General features: G+C 37.3%; 2 protein-coding genes across 6 annotated transcripts in view; one reads left to right on the top strand and one right to left on the bottom strand.

The window, feature by feature from the left end:
• Positions 1-18004, top strand: part of LOC121650823 (septin-9-like) — a 74688-nt gene that overhangs the window by 29525 nt on the left and 27159 nt on the right. For 4 of the 5 annotated variants that reach the window (XM_042002579.1, XM_042002593.1, XM_042002607.1 and 1 more), the window contains one exon: positions 2745-3500. In XM_042002579.1, coding sequence (XP_041858513.1) covers positions 2745-3500 — 756 coding nt within the window. Of the gene's footprint in view, positions 1-2206; positions 2345-2744; positions 3501-18004 lie in introns of those variants that run through there. The other variant, XM_042002598.1, reaches the window with a different exon arrangement.
• Positions 13561-15634, bottom strand: LOC121650867. The gene is made up of 2 exons (XM_042002652.1): positions 15570-15634; positions 13561-14586 (listed from the first exon to the last, which is right to left on the bottom strand). Exons 1-2 carry the CDS (start codon positions 15594-15596, stop codon positions 13861-13863), a joined length of 753 nt encoding a protein of 250 aa, XP_041858586.1. The 5' UTR covers positions 15597-15634; the 3' UTR covers positions 13561-13860.

Here is an 18004-nt window from a genome sequence, read left to right as displayed (position 1 = left end):
AGGTCATTATAGGAAATTAACAGCCAAACACACTTTTTTTTATAAGTGTGTGACACTTTTGCTGCTAACTTAAACAGCTCCACAACTGTAATGACAAACTTTGTAATGACAACCATTTAAAAAGACCAAAGACTAAAAATAAAGGCTCTTCTTATCTGGGATGATAACCAAACCTAACCCAAATGCTGGTTTGTTGCTGCTGAAATAAGGCAAAACATTTGCTACATCCACTTTGGTCATTCTAACCTCTTTTGGAAATGTACCAGGCTTTGAAACCTTTGAAAAATTACTAAAATGTGCTTTTAGAACAGATACGCAGAGTTTCTCATTAATTGTTCATTTTATTTCCTCTGAAAAATGTTTCCTTTCCTGTCGCAGCAGTCCTTCCAGTGGATGATGCATATTTCCTACTCATGTTTCATTTGTGTGGTTAATGGCTCTTGCTTGAAAAGGCTGATGGACAGCGATGTCTTCCAGGAAAATTCCTTGTGAGCAGTACAATGAGCTTTTTGTCACAGATCAATGAAATGATCTTTGAAGGTGGAAATGTGCTGAACAGTATACCGCATGCTTGTTTTTTTCTGGAACTTTTCCTGTCATGCTTAATACTTACAAGCAGGTAGAGTAAAAGGAATTTAAATAATTTCTATAGGATTAAAGAGAATATAACGAGGCAGAGCAGGTATACAAGGCATTATGAGCGACCATTATTATGCACATTTATGGAGGTTTATATTTAAGAAATCCTATCTATTAGAATAAGATTGGAATTACTAACTGTGCTGTCATTTAAAGCTATAAACCCACTCAAACAAATGTCAACTCAATATTTTTAAGATTCAAATGTCAACTCAATATTTTTAAGATTCAGAAAGGAAAGGTTTAGATTACTGATATTTCTTTAAAGCACCATGTGTTTTCAGACAAAAAAAAAAAAAAAAAAAACTCCCGTGCTGGTGCTTGACTTGCCAGAGTTGAAGCAGGCCAGATCCCTGTGCATTTTCTGGGATGGAGGCCATGCTGCTGCTCCAGATTTTGTAGCTGCTCTGAACTGATCTGAGGTGAGCCAGGAGTCACCCATAACATCTGACATGGAGATGAACTGTTAGGAAAAAAGCATCTAAAACAACAGAAATATTAAGTTAAAGACAAAGCTGGGTGGTATGGATGGAGTGCTCAGTTTAGGTTTGGTCCAGATCAAAACATACATTTCAGTTTTTACAGTATAACAAGCACAGGAGAGAATAAAAATAAAATTGCCTGGAGTAAGATTCTTTGTCTGGGTAAAAAAAAAAACAAAAAAAAAAAAAACATTTAAACAAAAATACTGTGAGGTGTTTTGTCACTTGTATGTTGTTTTGGATCAAATAGCTAAATTTATTAATTTGTAATGCAAGAAAACGTAATCATTAACAACAAATACTTCACAACTCTCACTGATATTAAATTGCATACAGCATCACTAAATTGTTAATACTCAGTATGTAAACAGTGTAACTGCTGTAGATGCAGTAGGTGGAGTCTTGATACACGATTTTTTTGCATTTATTGAAACTAGAAAAAAATTACTGGTTGGGAAATGATTAATGGGAGAGGAAAAAAAGGAGAAGAACAAAGTTCTGAGACAAAAATCTGTTTTTAGTTTTTGGACTCATTCTCTAATCTTTGAGTTTTGATGAGATCATTTGATTATCTGCACATTTATTAAAATGAAGCCATGTGAGCAGTTAAAAAAGAAAAATCATTCATTATCACTGACTCACTGGTGGAGCCATTAATAACTGATAGAAACCCAGACTGTTAAATCACATTACCCCTTAGTTTTCCTGAGGTTAGATTGACAAAAAATATTAACTTTATAGAATATTAGCACAAAGCTATTCAGTAGCACATTTCTTAGGCATTAAGCAGAGGTTTCCTACAATATTGCATGTAGGTCGATAATGTTGTGTCAGCACAATTATATTTAAAACCGTTTTCCCAATTTTCATACAGTGACTGTAAGGTGACATTACCTTATTTAAACAAACAAAAATAGTTGGTCTTGGCTGAAATGTTAATGGCTACTGACATTATTTTGTGATTTAATATAGTTATGTTTTCTAAAAGTTGGAATTTATATATATGAGACGGTTGGGAGAGTCACGTGATCAATTAGGGGCTCTCGTCTCGGGGGCGTTAACAGGTGTGTGAGACGTTAGTCCGCTTTGTCTTCCAGTGGGTTTTAGCGGAAAAATATATTGTAGACTCTACGTGGTGAAATTTAGGAAGTATTTTATTGCTTGAGTTACCATTTACAGACGAGACGAAATGCTAACGAGCTACGTGAAGCGTGTCAAGTCGGGTAAGATTAGCCTGTTCAGTAAGAGTTTGAACGATTTTTGTAAAATTCCGGTTGTCATTAATATCACCGTTCCCCACATGAAAACATTTTGCTTCTTACCTGTAAATAACCTGTGAAATTGCTGCAACAGAAGCAGCTCTCCTTAAAAATAAGTCGATTTAGCTACAGAATTACTATTTTCATTTTCATTTAAAATTATTTTTTTTATTTAATCCTCGTGTTTGCCATTTTATTTGTAGGTTTATGATTTTTACTTTTTTTTTATTTATTTTTTATTATTATTATTATCATAATTATTATTATTTTACTTTTGTATAATGATTTTGAAAGTGTTTAAGTCAATATTAAACTGTTTAGGTTATTCTTCTCTTCCTAACCACTGATTTTTTGTGTTTTGCAGCACTGAAACGGTCGTTTGAGGTGGAGGAAACAGAAACATCCACAAACCCATCACCCCTGTCCCGCCGTACCACCAGCTCCCTCCGCTCATCCACATCTTCCACATCCAGCCAGCGGAGCTACGACCTGAGCTCCCGCACCTCAGACTACTCCTCTTCCAGAACCTCTGGCTCAGAGTCCTCCAGTCTACGTTCCCCAAAGACCGGCATGAGTCGCATTGAGTTATCAGCTGGTCGTAACCCTGACACAGCCTCCTCCCGCCGCACAGAAATGTCCATTGAGGTTTCCTCCAAGCAGATTGACAACTCACCCAGTGCTGGTATCGCCCGCTTTGGCCTGAAGCGACCAGAGGTCAGCCTGAGCAACCGGAGTAACCCGTTGGATAGCTCCTCCAACTCCATTTCCAGCACCACAAACAGGCGGGCAGAGCTCAGCATGACACGGTCACAGGAGCCCCCTGCTCCTCCCAGGAGGATGGACCCCCAGCTGTCCTCTGCCCCAACCTCTAGGATCCCTGAGCCTCCTCAAAGAAGAGCAGAACCCACGTCCCTTAACATCAGCCCAGTTGAGGGTCTCTTCAGGAGGCCAGAGATGCCTGTATTCAGACAGCCAGACAGTTTGGTATCCGGCAATGTGGTGGAGAACAGCAACCACCCACCACCTGCACCCACTGCCCCCCTGCCTTCCCTTGCAGAGCCACGGGTGGAAAGGGTGAATTTGCCGATCACAGATCCACCCACAACTCGGCCAACAGAAAGTGAGTACCTTCTCAATTCAGTATTACATAAGAAAGTCTAATGAAAATTTTGTCTGTGGAGGTGAGAGAGCCTGTGAGATCTACCCAATCAAATTGTGTTTTTCAATGCAGTGTTGTTGTCAATACCGGATGTAACTGGTTTTAGCATGATGCATCTTTCTAAATCCAGAAACTTGCAACAGCTCAGCAGCAACAGCTAAACTATGATGAAATCTTTTGATGATTGCTTTCCTGTGTTGCTAAGTTTCTAATTTCTGTCATTTTTAGACAGTCGTGTTGACACACACATTTTTTCACACACAGTTAAATCCTCATTTTAAAATGTTCCTTTTTTGTGAGCTTGTTTTGTATTTTTTCAAGGTTGTTGTACTTAATAGTCAAGGTTCAGTTGTGAACAAACAAACAAAAAAAGATGCTTACCACGAGTGCTTGAGCTTGTCAGTGTAGTCTGTGAATTTAGGTCATGAAGGGCAATGATGAGAATTCCAGGGCTGCTTTCATAACAGCACTTAAAAAATATAAACTCAACCAGGCAGCTGAACAGGGCAGCAAACCTGGAGTTAAATGTGCAATCACATCAAAATCAAATAGTGGTTGGGTTTTTGTGTAGCTTTCACTTTTGTTAATTCCTTTAATTAAGATGTGTTAATGTCTCTTAGATCTTTATTACTTCATCTTTGTCACATACGCTGTAATGTGTTGATGGAATAATTGAATAAAGAATGTAAATTATATACCCTTTTTCTTGTCAAGGAGGGGTTTTACCTTTTAGCCACTGCTGACTGACCTCCCTGACATATGGCACAGAAGACTTGCCAAGCTTAAACCGAGCATCCCATGTTTTTGTAATAACTTGCACCATATGCATTGGTGAAGTTACGACATCCTTGTGTGTAACTGTTTTGTTGAACTTACCACTGAACCAGACCAGGTCAGGTTTAAAGAGTGGAAGAATGACTTTTCCTCATGTAGTCCTCCCACAATGAAGCTTTGAATGAAGTGTGTTGGAGTGATGTTGATTTTTCTATTTTGTGCCAGTTGTGTTCAATCATTCTGATGACTGGACTGGTTAGTCCACCGTGTTGGTTTATAGTTAAAGATATTACACTGCCTATTTCTGATACTAGTATCAATACCGACACTACTAACTGGTTTTATATCAATACTGATGCTAGCATTGAAATACTCACTGATCCTGCCTAAACTAAGGGGATCAGTATAGGCAATATTTCTATCTTAACACCATCTGATACCAGGGAAAAGAGAATGATAATTATTTATTTATCTTTTTGACCAAACACCACTACCCCCCCACACACACAGGAATTTTCACAATCTTGCGTGGCAATTGTTTTGAGTTAGTAAGCATAGAAGCAGCTACATGTCGCTGTTTGCTAACATTTAGCATTGCCGTTATGTCAGCATGTCATCTTTTGTGGCAGCGGTGCTACTACTGTAATGTGTATATCGACGCAAAGTTGTGCTGCTCAGCTTTCAGAATCTGTCATCGATAGCTTAAACGGTCGAAGAGTTAAGGTATTTCAAAGAATGTTAGACATTTTGTGTCGAGGCTCTGGTTTTGAAGAGTTAAAGGAAAAGCGCTACAAACTGCAGAAACAACAAACACTGGCAAATGCTTTTAAAAAAAAATGGAGGAATTTGTAAAAGAAAGCTTTTATAATTTATTGTGCTGGATGACCAGCTACTGTCGTCCACTGTAAAGCTAATTCCAAGATTTTTTTTTAATAAAAATTCTTTGATTTAACTACTCAATAATTAAAAATGTTCTGTTAGCCTTTTTTTTTCATGTGTTAATTTAAAGTTTAACCTATACTAGGCCATTGAATAATAGTCTACAGTAAATATAATTTATTTAAATGATACACCGTGTATCAGAATAGGTATCTGACAGAAAAATGGTATCTTAACATCTCAATCTCTAAAATCTCTAAAAGCTGTGATTCAACACTTAAAAAAACAAACAAAACAAAAAACAAAACAAAATAAGGAAGCCTGAAAACTAATTGCTGTTTACCAGAGTGCAGCAAGATAATAGGAAAATATATAATAGGTTGTTAAATACTGAAGATACTTCAATATATGTAGCTTAAGATAAGGTGTATTTAAGAGGGAAGTATACCATTTCTATTTTTGGCCACATTGCTTAAATAGCTTGTGGAAAGCAGAACTATCTCTAAGCAGAAGCTCCACTTTGTACTTGTCCTATGTCAAGTCAAAATGTGTGCTGTGAAAAGAGTATTTAGTAATATTGATATTAGGCATTTAGATACTGTGATGATAATCATTTTTTGTGTACTGTGCAGCCCTACTGTGCATTTCACACATCTTTGACTAAATTAAACCTGATCTTGAAGGCTAATGACCCATGACTTCTTTTTTAGCAGCATTCTCAGGAGAAAATTTGTATTTTCATCTGCATTACTGAAAGTGTTTTACACCTAAATTTGCTTAGTTTTCCCCAACCTCAATTAACTATAGTGTCTAGGGGCTGCAAGTGTTACTGTTTTGCCTCTTTTGGTTTGCTCTAGTTGGATGCACAAGGCTGGGAATCAGGAGCAGTGCCTCCCGTTAGTTGTTTTGTTTCCTCCGCCAAGGCGGAGGATATTTTTTCAGCTCTGTCTTTTAGCAACATAACTCAAAGTTATGGACAGATTTTAATTAATTTTTCAGGAAATCTCAGAAGTTGAATAATGAACAAGTGATTAAATTTGGGGGTGATCCAGGTCACAGCTGGGTCCAGGATTTTTTTTTAAAGTATTATATACTGTGGTGAGATGGGGGAAATTTTGCCGTTAGAGCTTAGAGGTTTGTGTTCACACTACAGTTAGACTCAAGCAGACCAAACCTTCTGGACAACACCACATAGTTAAAACATCTCCTCACTAGGGGGCAATGCTCCACAAAACAACCACTGATCAATAATGAAAAAGCAGGATGAAGAAGAAAACCGGGCTTCTTGATTAGATAGGACTGAAAGAGGAAATCTTTCCACTATCACCGGCTCCTTTACTGCAAGTAAACTGTAACTGTAAATGATGCAGTCTTGGGCAGAGTCCTGCAGCGGGTCAGGTACCCAACAGGTAACCCCCAAAAATGCTGTTTTGTGGGTAAAAGTGACAGATTACATTTGTGTGGGTGTGTCACAGTGATTTTTTTCTTTTCTTATTTTTTGTGGTCAGAATAGTCTAGGACAGTGTTTACTTATCATGCAGATTTTTATTGTGGAGCCTTGCAAGAGTATTTCCAAACCTTGCACTTTTTGCAAGGAATGTTCTAGCAATCCTGGCCTCAAAGACCCAGCAGGTCCACAGAGCACCAAGCCCAGGATGGCCAAAGCAGACAGAGCAGCGGCTCACTCAGACCAGAGCAGAGGGGCCCCCAGACCGGAGCCCCCCGGTGCAGCGGGGCAAGGGCAGCCTAGGGTGACGGTGAGCAGGCCCAGCGGGTACTGGGCGCCGCGGTGCGGGCCGCACAGAGGGTAGGCACCCCACAGGCCCAAGAGCCACCCATTCCCCCCAGCAGAGCCCCGCACAGGAACCCAACGGGGCCTGACTGCCCCAGGCAAAACCACCGCTTGCCGCGCCAACCCAACACCAATGTTAGGCACCCCAGGGACAAGAACATGTCCTCAGGTCCCACCAGCACCCCCTTTACTGCCCCCAGACCCGACCCTCTCCACATACACACACTCACACAACCACATACATTCTCCCTGTGGTCTCACCAGTCCCCCAAATGCGGCACCGAGGGCAGCCCCCCACGTGCCCAACAGCACCCCACACAGGACTCCAGGCAGGCACCGAAACCTCCACCCACCGCAGCCCCGAGCGCATCCCAGGACACGAGGGCGTAGGAAGACCCCCTGCCCCCCTGCCTGAGTTGTGTGTGCATGAGTGTGGGCTATTTATAATGCAATTAAAAACTGGAAGGAGCCATGAGGAGGTTGGGGGTGCCTAATATTACATATACATTTTTCTGGACATATGCTGTTGGCGTTGCTTTTCCTCCTACCCAAACAATACCTCATGCCATTTTCTCCTACTTCATCATCATCTTCTTGTTGCTTTATCACTGTTGGCATACATCGGTCATTTTTGGTCCACAGGATAGTCCGCTTGCAAGTGAACCGAGACCCCCGGCTTTTAAGCAGACCAAGGTACACCTCTGTGGTCAACATCAAAGTGCGCTTGGTGTTCACACTGCTAAACGAATCCTACTATCCATGGACGAGGACCACGGGCTGTTTAAAGTGGACCAAACGGTGCCAATGTGAAGGCACCCTAATTAAAAAATATTGCCCACAATCATTGGCCCAGAAAAATATTACAATGTCTTAGCAGGGATCTGCGCAAGGTATGTCAATTAAGAAGATGGAAATAGAGTTGGCATATCATTTTTCACCATTAGCATAAAATGTGCCTATTTGTGCAGCAGGCTTGAAATTGAAACCTATAGAAAAATAAGTTGTTTTCCTCTTTTGTGCCATTAGACACTTCATCTTTATACAGATGTGTATCTGGGTTGCTCTCTTTGGTTTAGCTGTATCCAGGCGTAGGCAGCAGGGAGGTGATAAAATTCCAAATCCGGAGGTCATAAAGCATTTCACATAAAATAGACTGCAGTTTCTACTTATTTAAGTTATATGCTGTTTCCTTCTTTATCCACCAAACAGCCTTTAAAAAAACCAGACCTTTAGTTGTATTTTTGGCTCTAACTGAAGATACTTTTTAACTATATTTTGTTGGGTATCGCTACTGCTGTAGAGTAAATCATTCAGCACATGAGTACACTAAATATCTGAAGTGTGGCCTTGTGTAAGTAGAATGGAAATGAGCAAGGAAAAGGGAGAGGATTAAGCCTCAAGTTCTTGCCACATTTGGCTCAGATTACCACCTTCCTGTTTAGCTGAGCATATGGAGGGAGGCCCTGCAAGAAAGAAGTCTGGGAGGAGAGAGCGCGGAAGAGATAGGAAGTAGAGAGACAGACAAAATAGGAGGATTCCTGCACAGAGGGGAAGGGAGGGGAAAGATTTAAAGTAAGTGTAAACAGTGTAAGAAAGAAACTGATTTAATGAAAACTAAATAAGAAAAGCCCCCTTAGCCTTCAGTCATTTGGGGAAAAATTACTATATTAGACACACCACACTGATTTAGCAACATGCCCAATGCCCCATTTTGATTTCTGTTGTCTCATGCAGGAAAGACTCAAAAAACACAAATTTTAAACTATTTATTTTTTAGAAATGTTTTACATTTTTGGAACATTTTTCTTTATTTCTGTTGCTGCTTGTGTTACCTCTGTGTCCAGTTGGAAGCCAGTGGTATGCATGGGTGGCCCGTTTGTCACATTAAATTATTGCATGTATAACTGCTTTTGGTGTCTATGGGCATGATTTCTGATATTCTTACATGTTTACAGTGTATAAACTAATCCTTACAACGGTTTAAGAATATCTAGCCCAGGGGAGAGTGACTGAAGAACAGGCTGATAATTTACTTTTTTCTTTTTTTTTTCTTTTTCCTTTTTTTTTTTTTTTTTTAAAGAGCAGCACAAGGTGCTGTAATGACATGCTTTGCTTCGGCTGATTTGTCGGCTGTAACCATGAGCAGCTGTATCCAGTCTTGGAGGGTCTCAACAGGATGTGATCTCATGTTTACACACAGACATTTAAACACGCACAGAAAAAAAACCCAAAACATTGATTCGTTTCAGACATTGCTCATCTCAGTTTCTTGTCCTTTGTCTTGATATTGATTTATTTTTCAAGCTGCTATTAAGCATATCTCAGTCTTTGTAAAAGAAATGCATGAACCTACCCTACTTTGCAACATTGTGAAGGAGCATTTTTCTTGACTCACACAGCCACAAACACTTCAGTGTAAAGGGATAGTTAGAATTTTATCTTCTGGTGTCAGTATTCATGCATGCATGACAAGACAGGGTGTGGTAATACATGCAGAAAGAAAGTGCTTCAGATAAGAAATTCTTAAAGTAATTTTACTGTTGAAATTACAATCTTCCTAATCCCTAAACTAGTTAATTATTAGTCCTTATTGGAAGAGGCTTCACTTAGGAAAACTGTTAAACTAAACATACAAAAAGTACGTAAGTATTTCACTGGAAATACATTCATTGTCTCAGGGAAATCACGTAAGATTACACATGAAAATGTATAAAAACCAATAAGTTAGCTTAAGGCTAATGTCTATGGAAAATATTATTGGCAAGCTAGTGGTTAGCATGCACAAATGGACTAAAGGGATTTAATAAACTTTGTCCTACAAAAAACTGACTAGAATTGTTACAGACAAATGTTTTTTGGCTATAAAGGAGAGCATGAAAAAAATCTTCTTTAGTTTCATTTTCTGTCTGTTCTGACTACAGAAAGACTGAAGGGACAAAACACACTGCTTTACTGTAAGGAAGTTTGATATTAATGTCACATTTCAGTCATTTTTCTTGATTTTCCAGCAATGGAAAAATAAAGTTCAATAATGAAATTGAAAGTAACATCATTGTTTACATGTGTATTTTTGTCAATATAAAGAAATTCAAATGTATTTCTGAAATAATTATAAATAAACAGGGAGTTCATAATTATTTGACTGCTTGTATTCATTGATAAAGAAGCAAAGAAAACAGAGGATACAACACGGTGATGCATCGTGTTGCATCGGCTGTATCCATATGCAGCTGTATCCAGCCTTGGAGGGCTGCATCATGATGCATCACTAAATCAAATTGAATCATTTGACAAGATTACTGTAGTCAAATTGTGAGACCAGTGAAGATGCACAGCCTTAATACTTATTACTCATGTTGGTTCTACTGTATATTATAGAAAATTTGATGTAGAGCTGTGAGTCAGGATTGCTGGATTTATGATAATGTTACAAGAATCAAATGAGGCTGATATGCTGTACCTATGGTAGTTTACCTTTTTAATTCTCTTTTTTTTTGTGCGCCTAATAATCCTTTAATCTAGAGCCCGACCAGTCCACTTGATCACCCGTCTGTCTAATTTGTCAAGTTTTTGGAAGGATGTCTTGAGCTCAGAGAGCAGGTATGATCTATGGTCAGCTAGTAGTGCTATAATGTCATGTTTGCTAACATGGGTGTTGGTCTTGGACTTTCCACCTGATTTACTGGCTTTTAGTGTTTTTTTTTCTTTACATTGGTATTTGTTTTGTAGTGTCAGAGCACTTTTAGGAATACCATGTACGACTACACACACGGTATCAGATCAATACTACATACTGGTATTGGTATCTGTGCATCTCTATTTTTTATTTATTTTTTTAATCAATTCTATCAATGACATGACATTATACAGGGAAGTTGAGCTAAGGGGAAGCAAGGAAGTATATCAAGGTAGATTCATGCAGTATGCTCTTCTTGCTTTCGGGTAGCCATTGGACAAAAAAAGTTATATCGAACCCTGTTGTAGTTTTGGTAAGTTCTGTACTGTAAAGGATTTGCAGATTTCATTTTTCTACTATGTTTATCATTAATGACAGCATAATTATGGGTGCCAATGCATTGGTACACATATTATTATCACTTTTTCCATTTCTGTCACAAAACTTTGGCATGTATCTCCTCCCACAGTTTCGACTCTGCACCCCCCCATTGAAAATGAATGGGATTTGTCTGAGATGAGCTAAAACCAAAGTCACTTTGGACCAAAGCCTGCAAATGTCATAATCCCAAATTAGCCTAATAACTTTTGTTAACCATTTTCTCATTTAAAAAAAAAAAAAAAAAAAAATTTTTGATCTTCATTTTTCTGCTCCATGAGTCTGCAAAACTTTAAGATGACTCATCTCATGATCTGTCTTGTGCTGGTCTGCTGAGTGCTACCCTTGTTTCACCATTTTAGAAAACACTATCCATCTTTTTCACACAAACATAAAGGCCTATTGATAAGTCTGTCTGAAATTTGGCTACAGACAACAACTTGTGCTTGTCACAAGGGATGTTAATTATTTCTGCAGTAAATCATTGGGATTGGGATGAGGGATAGTGGGCATTTTCACATAACACATGTTGGAATCTTTAAAAAAAAAAAAGTTAGGTAATAACGTGTCTCATTTTATTGCACCCAGCTTTCTTGAGATTAAAATTAGATCACTGACAGGAGTTCAAGGTTCAAGGAATCTTTATTTTCCTGTGATGGTATTTTTTTTGTAAAGCAAGCAGTAAAAATATCTAAAAGGACTTTGATATATTGATATATAGATGCAGCTTATTGAACAAGGCAATGGCTGCAGTCTTGCATCTTGGCAGGATGTACCTGATGGAAGCAGCAGGAACACATGAGTCAAAGGTTGGATTTGATCTGCAAGGATTGAACAGGCCTTACTTCAGAAATATAGTTTTAAATGAATATTTACAGAAAAATACAAAACCATAAGTGAACAACAATAGATGCTTGTGTATCAATGAAAATTAACAGAACTTTTTATATTTTCTCCAGCTGTATCACAGAGGAGATGAATCAGATGAGTCACAATAATAACAGATTACATGTTTAAAATCAAGGCAGAGCATTACTGTATACAATAGGAACAGGTTTGTGCAGTAAAAATGTATTAAATCTTGCTTATTTAAAAAATGGCTGTTTTTATAGATGATTTGATAAAGCTTAGAATATTTACATATGTTTCAGATCAGCTTTATTTTTTTAAAATCACATTTAAGCTGTCATGTTGATAAAACCATAAAGAACAAGAACAAGTCAGAATTTTTCTTTAATTTCACCGTTTTATGTGCTGATAACTTAATTGCTTAATGAGGAAGATGCATGTTTTACTGAAGTTCTGTAGAAATTGACTGTTTTGTTAAAAATCTGGTGAATAGGCTTTAATGTTCCAGTTTTAGTTGTGATTCTTAAACAGTTTTGCCTTTTTAATTTGAAGAATATTACATCCTGTCTTTCACTCAGTCTAAAGAACAGTATTTCAAAAAGTAAGTTAATAAAGCATCATATAAAATTAATTACAACAAAACAGTACAGAAAGAATCCAAAGCCATAAGTAAAAATAAAATAATGCTAATCAAGATTGTATATTTTCTTCAGTTCTGTGGTACACAGAATCATGAGTCAGTGGTGAGTCACAATTATTAGACATTATGTAAAGAAAAGCATGGCAGTGCATTTTTGTACAGAAAAAGAACAAGTGTTTCCAGTAGGGCTGCTCGATTATGGGAAAAATGATAATCACGATTATTTTGATTGAAATTGAGATCTCGATTATTTAACACGATTATAGATAAGAGGTTTGGGGGGGGGGGTTACATTTGAAGTGTTTACTGTGGTAATGCAGACTAGTTTCTTTCCACCAGGTCCCCATAGCTATTGTTTGTCTCAGACCAGCAGCTATGTTCCGTCTGGTGTGATCTGGAAAAAAATTGTCTGGAGACATTTCGTTTTCAAGTTGAAATCCGCGTCAATAAAATGTATCTTGTAATGTACATTTCTATACGGCTCTGGTGCGGCTTTACCACAGGTCCGTAGCGGTGGCGAAACATCGGACTGTCACCACGTCTTTCACAACACCCTCACTACACTCATAGAGGGCAGAGAGAGACACTCCACTAAAATGGAGTTGAGATGGCGGTGATACCGTTTGTCCAAAGTGTTGATGAGTTTCTTAAATCCCGGATTGTTCACTGAGTTAATTGAGAAAAAAGTTCTGTTTATAACGTTTGTCTCTCTGTGACTCTGGGAGCTGGTGGATTATTTAGTTGCGACTCACAAAATTTGAACATTTTTCTATTTTTTTGTGTTGCGTCGCAAGCCCCCGTGTGCACGTCTGCGTGCACGAACGCAACATTTTACATGCACGACTGTCGCCTGTCGCTTGGCTGGAGGAGGGCAGCGATTTTCGCTTCCTCGCGCAAGTTTACATAGAAAATGATGGAGAAGGAGCGACGCCGCCTCCCGTGTGTCCAGCTGTCTGCAACTCGTTCTGAATAAAACTAAAGCGGTCGGGGCTGTGGGAGGAGTCTGCAGCAAAGCGCTGCAATGACAGCTGCGCTTGATTTGAAAACAGCACAAATCAAAGGACAAAAAATAATCGGACCATTTCATTTTTATGATCGTTGAAAACCCAGATCGTAATTGCGATTAAAATTCGATTAATTGCCCAGCCCTAGTTTCCAGTAAAGCTGAGCACACAACTGAATAAAATAGCACCTGGTGGCCGCTTGGTGGTACAAAGTTTTGTAAATTTTTAATTGTCACCAGTCAATTTAAAGGTTCTGCTGGCTTTCTGGTTTTTGCCACCATCATTAGTTTGGTTGATCTGTCTGGATTCATGTTCTCTTTAATGTCTTGCTATTTATTCACATTAAGTTGTGGGGCAACAATAATGAATAAGAAAATGATAACAATGACTGCAAGAATTCTGTAGCACAGGTCACTCTGATCGGTTGCTCTTGTAGTAGATTGAAGTCTGGAGCTGTTCTGGTAGGGGAAGTGAAATTCCTGTGATCGGGCACCTAATCTGTTTCTGAACTGGGAATCGCCAGCAATCCGTTGGATTTCTTCAATGGACAACCTCCTGATTTCTCTTAAAAAGTTGGTAGAGACTTCGTATGTTTGGTCCGGATCATACTCGCTTGTTCCTTGTCTACTAGATGCGTCATAATGCCGTGTGATGTAGACTCTGTCCACAGTCCATTGAGTTCCATACTCGTTCCTGACGCTAAATATGATCCGAGCCTTGTTCTGTCCAGCATGCTGGGTCCAGGGATGGTCAAGATGAGACGAACCTTCATTGATATTACCAATAGTGTAGTATCGGTACCCTCTGCGTGGTTCTTCCAACAGCCTTTCAAAATTTCCATAATGATGTGAGCCATATTCACCACAGGCAAAGTTTAGCTGGATGACATTGTTAATGGTCACTTGAGTGGCGAACCAGCGAAGCAGCTCAAGAATATCTCTAGGCAGTTGCACATCATTGATGGAGTTTAGCCTTTGCTGAGCCCCAAACACTGAGGTCAGGGCAAGCAACAGTGCCACACAGCAACTTGTGATTTTTCTTGACATTTCTATTCCCTGTAAAAGAATTTTTGTTAGAAGTGTTATCCATACTATACATTTTGTTACAGTTTTATAACTTGAATGCATCTGAATATCACTATAGGTATATAACTACAGATGTAGGTATCTAGTCATATGAACAATCAAATTTTTTTTTTAAGGGTGTCATAATTAATGTGTTAATGCAAAGAGATCAGTGGAATTAACATGTTACTGATAATATTAAACCAATATGAAATAATTGTTTATAGAAAATATGAAATAATATTTAAGTAATGATGGAAAATAAAATTAACTTGATCTTCTCGGGGTGACGGGGCGGTCGGAACACCCTACAATTATAATAGCAGCGAAAGTGCTGTGTTTTTTTTTTTTTTGTTTTGTTTTGTTTTTTTTGTTTTTTTTTTGTTAAAAGCTTATGAGTGCAGGTCCCTGGTTCAGAATAAAAAGGTTGCTAAATTTAACTTCATTGTGATTTTTCCCTTTTTAATGTTTATTTAAATCCTACTGGTGTCTTTTTTTTGCATGAGAATGTTAAATTCAACATTTACGTAACGTTCTAGGGGAGATTTCAAAACACTAATAATCTATATTGTGTGTCAGGGTAAAGCCAAAATACATTGTGATGTTAATTATAACTATATTTTTTACATTTAAATTGTTAAACAATATTTTATTTAGTGGAATTCTCTTACACATACCTATAAAGTAAAATATATATAATATAAAAGTATTTTATTTATAATTAAATCAATTATTTTATCTAATTAACCTTTACAGTAAACCTTCACACATGTTCACATAGACAGTAAGGAAGCAAATAATGCCCTCAAGCTTCCTGAATGTTCAGTTTCACTGTGCTTGTTTTAAAATGCAAATTTTAGTAAATGTGTTGTCTTAAACATCATGGCCTTCTTAAGAACAATTGAATTACAAAGATTATAGTTGAATTTGGGAGTAAATACAAATCTTTTCATTAGTAAAAAGAGAGAACTTACCTGCATTGGTTGGCTGTTTTCAAGCATCTGCTCTTCTGGTTTGTGCAAGAGGGGAGGTGACTCTCTTTCGGTTGCTGTTTCATAGAAAATGAAACCTAAGCAACAGCAACTGCTTATTGTACAGCAAGATGGAAACTAGAAGCTATCCACACTACACATCCTATTTTGTTTCATGTTTTAGCTATTAGCTCAGGACTGACAAAAAGAAATAAGGCAGGTACGCATGTGGTGGACAGTCTGGTTTGATGTGAATTGTACGGACGTGGCTGTGCACTCAAATTTTGTGCAGCCTGCTGTTTAGTTGCTCTAGTTTGAGTGTGGTTATTTCTACTGCTTCTAAAATTGGTAATCTATGAATTTATAATTAACTTTTTTTATTGCGCACACCCAAATACAAATACTGAGCAAATGAACATCTACTATATATGGCATTTAAAATGAATAAATTAAATGTTTTATTTATTTATTTTTCTTTTTTCCATTCTAATCTGCTCTGTTGCGCTGTAACGATTATAACTTTTTAACTTAATTACCACAGAGTTGCTAATGCTTGTTAAAAATATGAAATAAAATTTTAAATAGATTTAGCCCTGTTTTATCACTGAGTAGTCACAGAGCTGGTCTATTTGTTGTGCTATGTGATGTGGAACAGGAATGACCAGCAACAAAAGATGCTCCAGTCTGATTTGAAACAGGGATTTACAAATCTAGTAAATCGCTAGGAGACATCAAAAGAAATGAATTATATTAGGGCAATTTCTATTGAGTCTGAGGTTATTAGTGTTATTTAGACGACAGCACATCATTTCTCCTCAGCTCTATCATGCAGGGCGCTTTTGCCCCAGTGCACGTCAGAAAATGCAATCCTATCCACAAAAATATTATATTGGAAGTCTATGGTACATTGAGGTTAATAGTCCCATTTTAACTTTTTCTTTTTCTTTTTTTTATCTCACATTAAAAAAGTAATAATGCAACAATGTAAGTTTTCTCACTTATTAATCTGATGGTTCAGTGGATGACACTAATGATTAATAAAGTCAAATTTATTTTTAGAATATTGAATTATGGTATTTAGAAAGAAAGAAAGGAAAAAAAAAAAAGAAAAATCTGTTTACTACTTAGAATCTTGTAGTTTTTATTGTGGAAATCTAATTTCCTGTATTAATGCACCAGATTACAAAAATATTGATTAAAGAAATTAGTTTCCATGCTTTTCATAGGTGTGCAAAGCTAAACAAACAGAGCAGTATAGAGAGATTGTTATTGCTCACACATCTCCAGAGACCACAATAACGACCAAAATAAGAAACTTATGTTTCATACAAACTTCTTCCTCTCTTTGTTCCTCTTTTCTCTGTCATTTTCTTTTTGCTGTTTTCTATCTGTACTTCCTGTCTTCTCGTCTGTTTTTTGCACCTTCCTTAGTTTCTCTTTATGTCTGAGTTCATTTTAGATTTCACCCACTGAAATGTTTTTCATGACGTACACAAATAAAAAGAAAATGTGATCTGTTCAGACACATATATCTACTATAGTGACACTGTAACTCTGCTGTTTTTATGTTACATGGAGTCTATAGATGCCTCTGGAATTATTAAACACAGCTCTCTGGCAGTGGCTACACTGGGATGGGACCAGTAAGTTTAGCTTGTTTTAAACAACACAGCGACATCTATTTATCCCTACATTTACAGTTCTGTTAAATCATCAGTCAAAACAAACTAGACAGTGATGTTATTCTCCATCATACTGAGTCTTTTTAAATAACTGCTTGGATCAAAGCGTAAGCCCCTTCCTTCCTTCCTTCCTTCCTTCCTTCCTTCCTTCCTTCCTTCCTTCCCTCCTTCATTCATTCATTCATTTTTTTAACCTGCACACCAGCCCAAGAGTTATGTGGCACATCAGGAATCCTCCAATTAGCCACGGCTTGTTATAAGAGGTTTATAAGGTGGTGATTAATTAAATCATAATATTAACAAAAAGAGAACCCTTTAATGGGGAAAAAGAAGAATTTTAAAAAAATATTCCTTTTTCATAATTTTATTGCAGTTTCAAACTACAAATCTTGTGGGTAACAATCCCAAAATACCTTTATTTAATTTTATTTATTTATTTACAGGACATAAGGGTTTTTTATATGAGAATTCTGACACCAGCTTCTCACTCACAAATAAAACATTCACTTAATATATAAATAGAATAAAATGGTGAATCAATTGAGTTAAATCAATAAAAACATAAAGAAAAATACAAAATAAAACACAAACAAGGACTTTGCCACAATGTGATTATCCTCTTTAAAGTATTTAAGAATAAAATATATACATACATGGACACAAGCATTTTTGATAATGAACTCATTTGAAAGATTTTTTTTTTTTTTCTGTTTATTCCAACTTAGTCACAGGTAGGCTGGAGCTTACTCTGGTAAT

The sequence above is a fragment of the Melanotaenia boesemani genome, chromosome 2 (genome assembly GCF_017639745.1).
Source record: "Melanotaenia boesemani isolate fMelBoe1 chromosome 2, fMelBoe1.pri, whole genome shotgun sequence".
NCBI lineage: Eukaryota > Metazoa > Chordata > Actinopteri > Atheriniformes > Melanotaeniidae > Melanotaenia > Melanotaenia boesemani.
The sequence above is the reverse complement of the archived record's forward strand: the minus strand, read 5'-3'. Positions and strand labels throughout refer to the sequence as shown.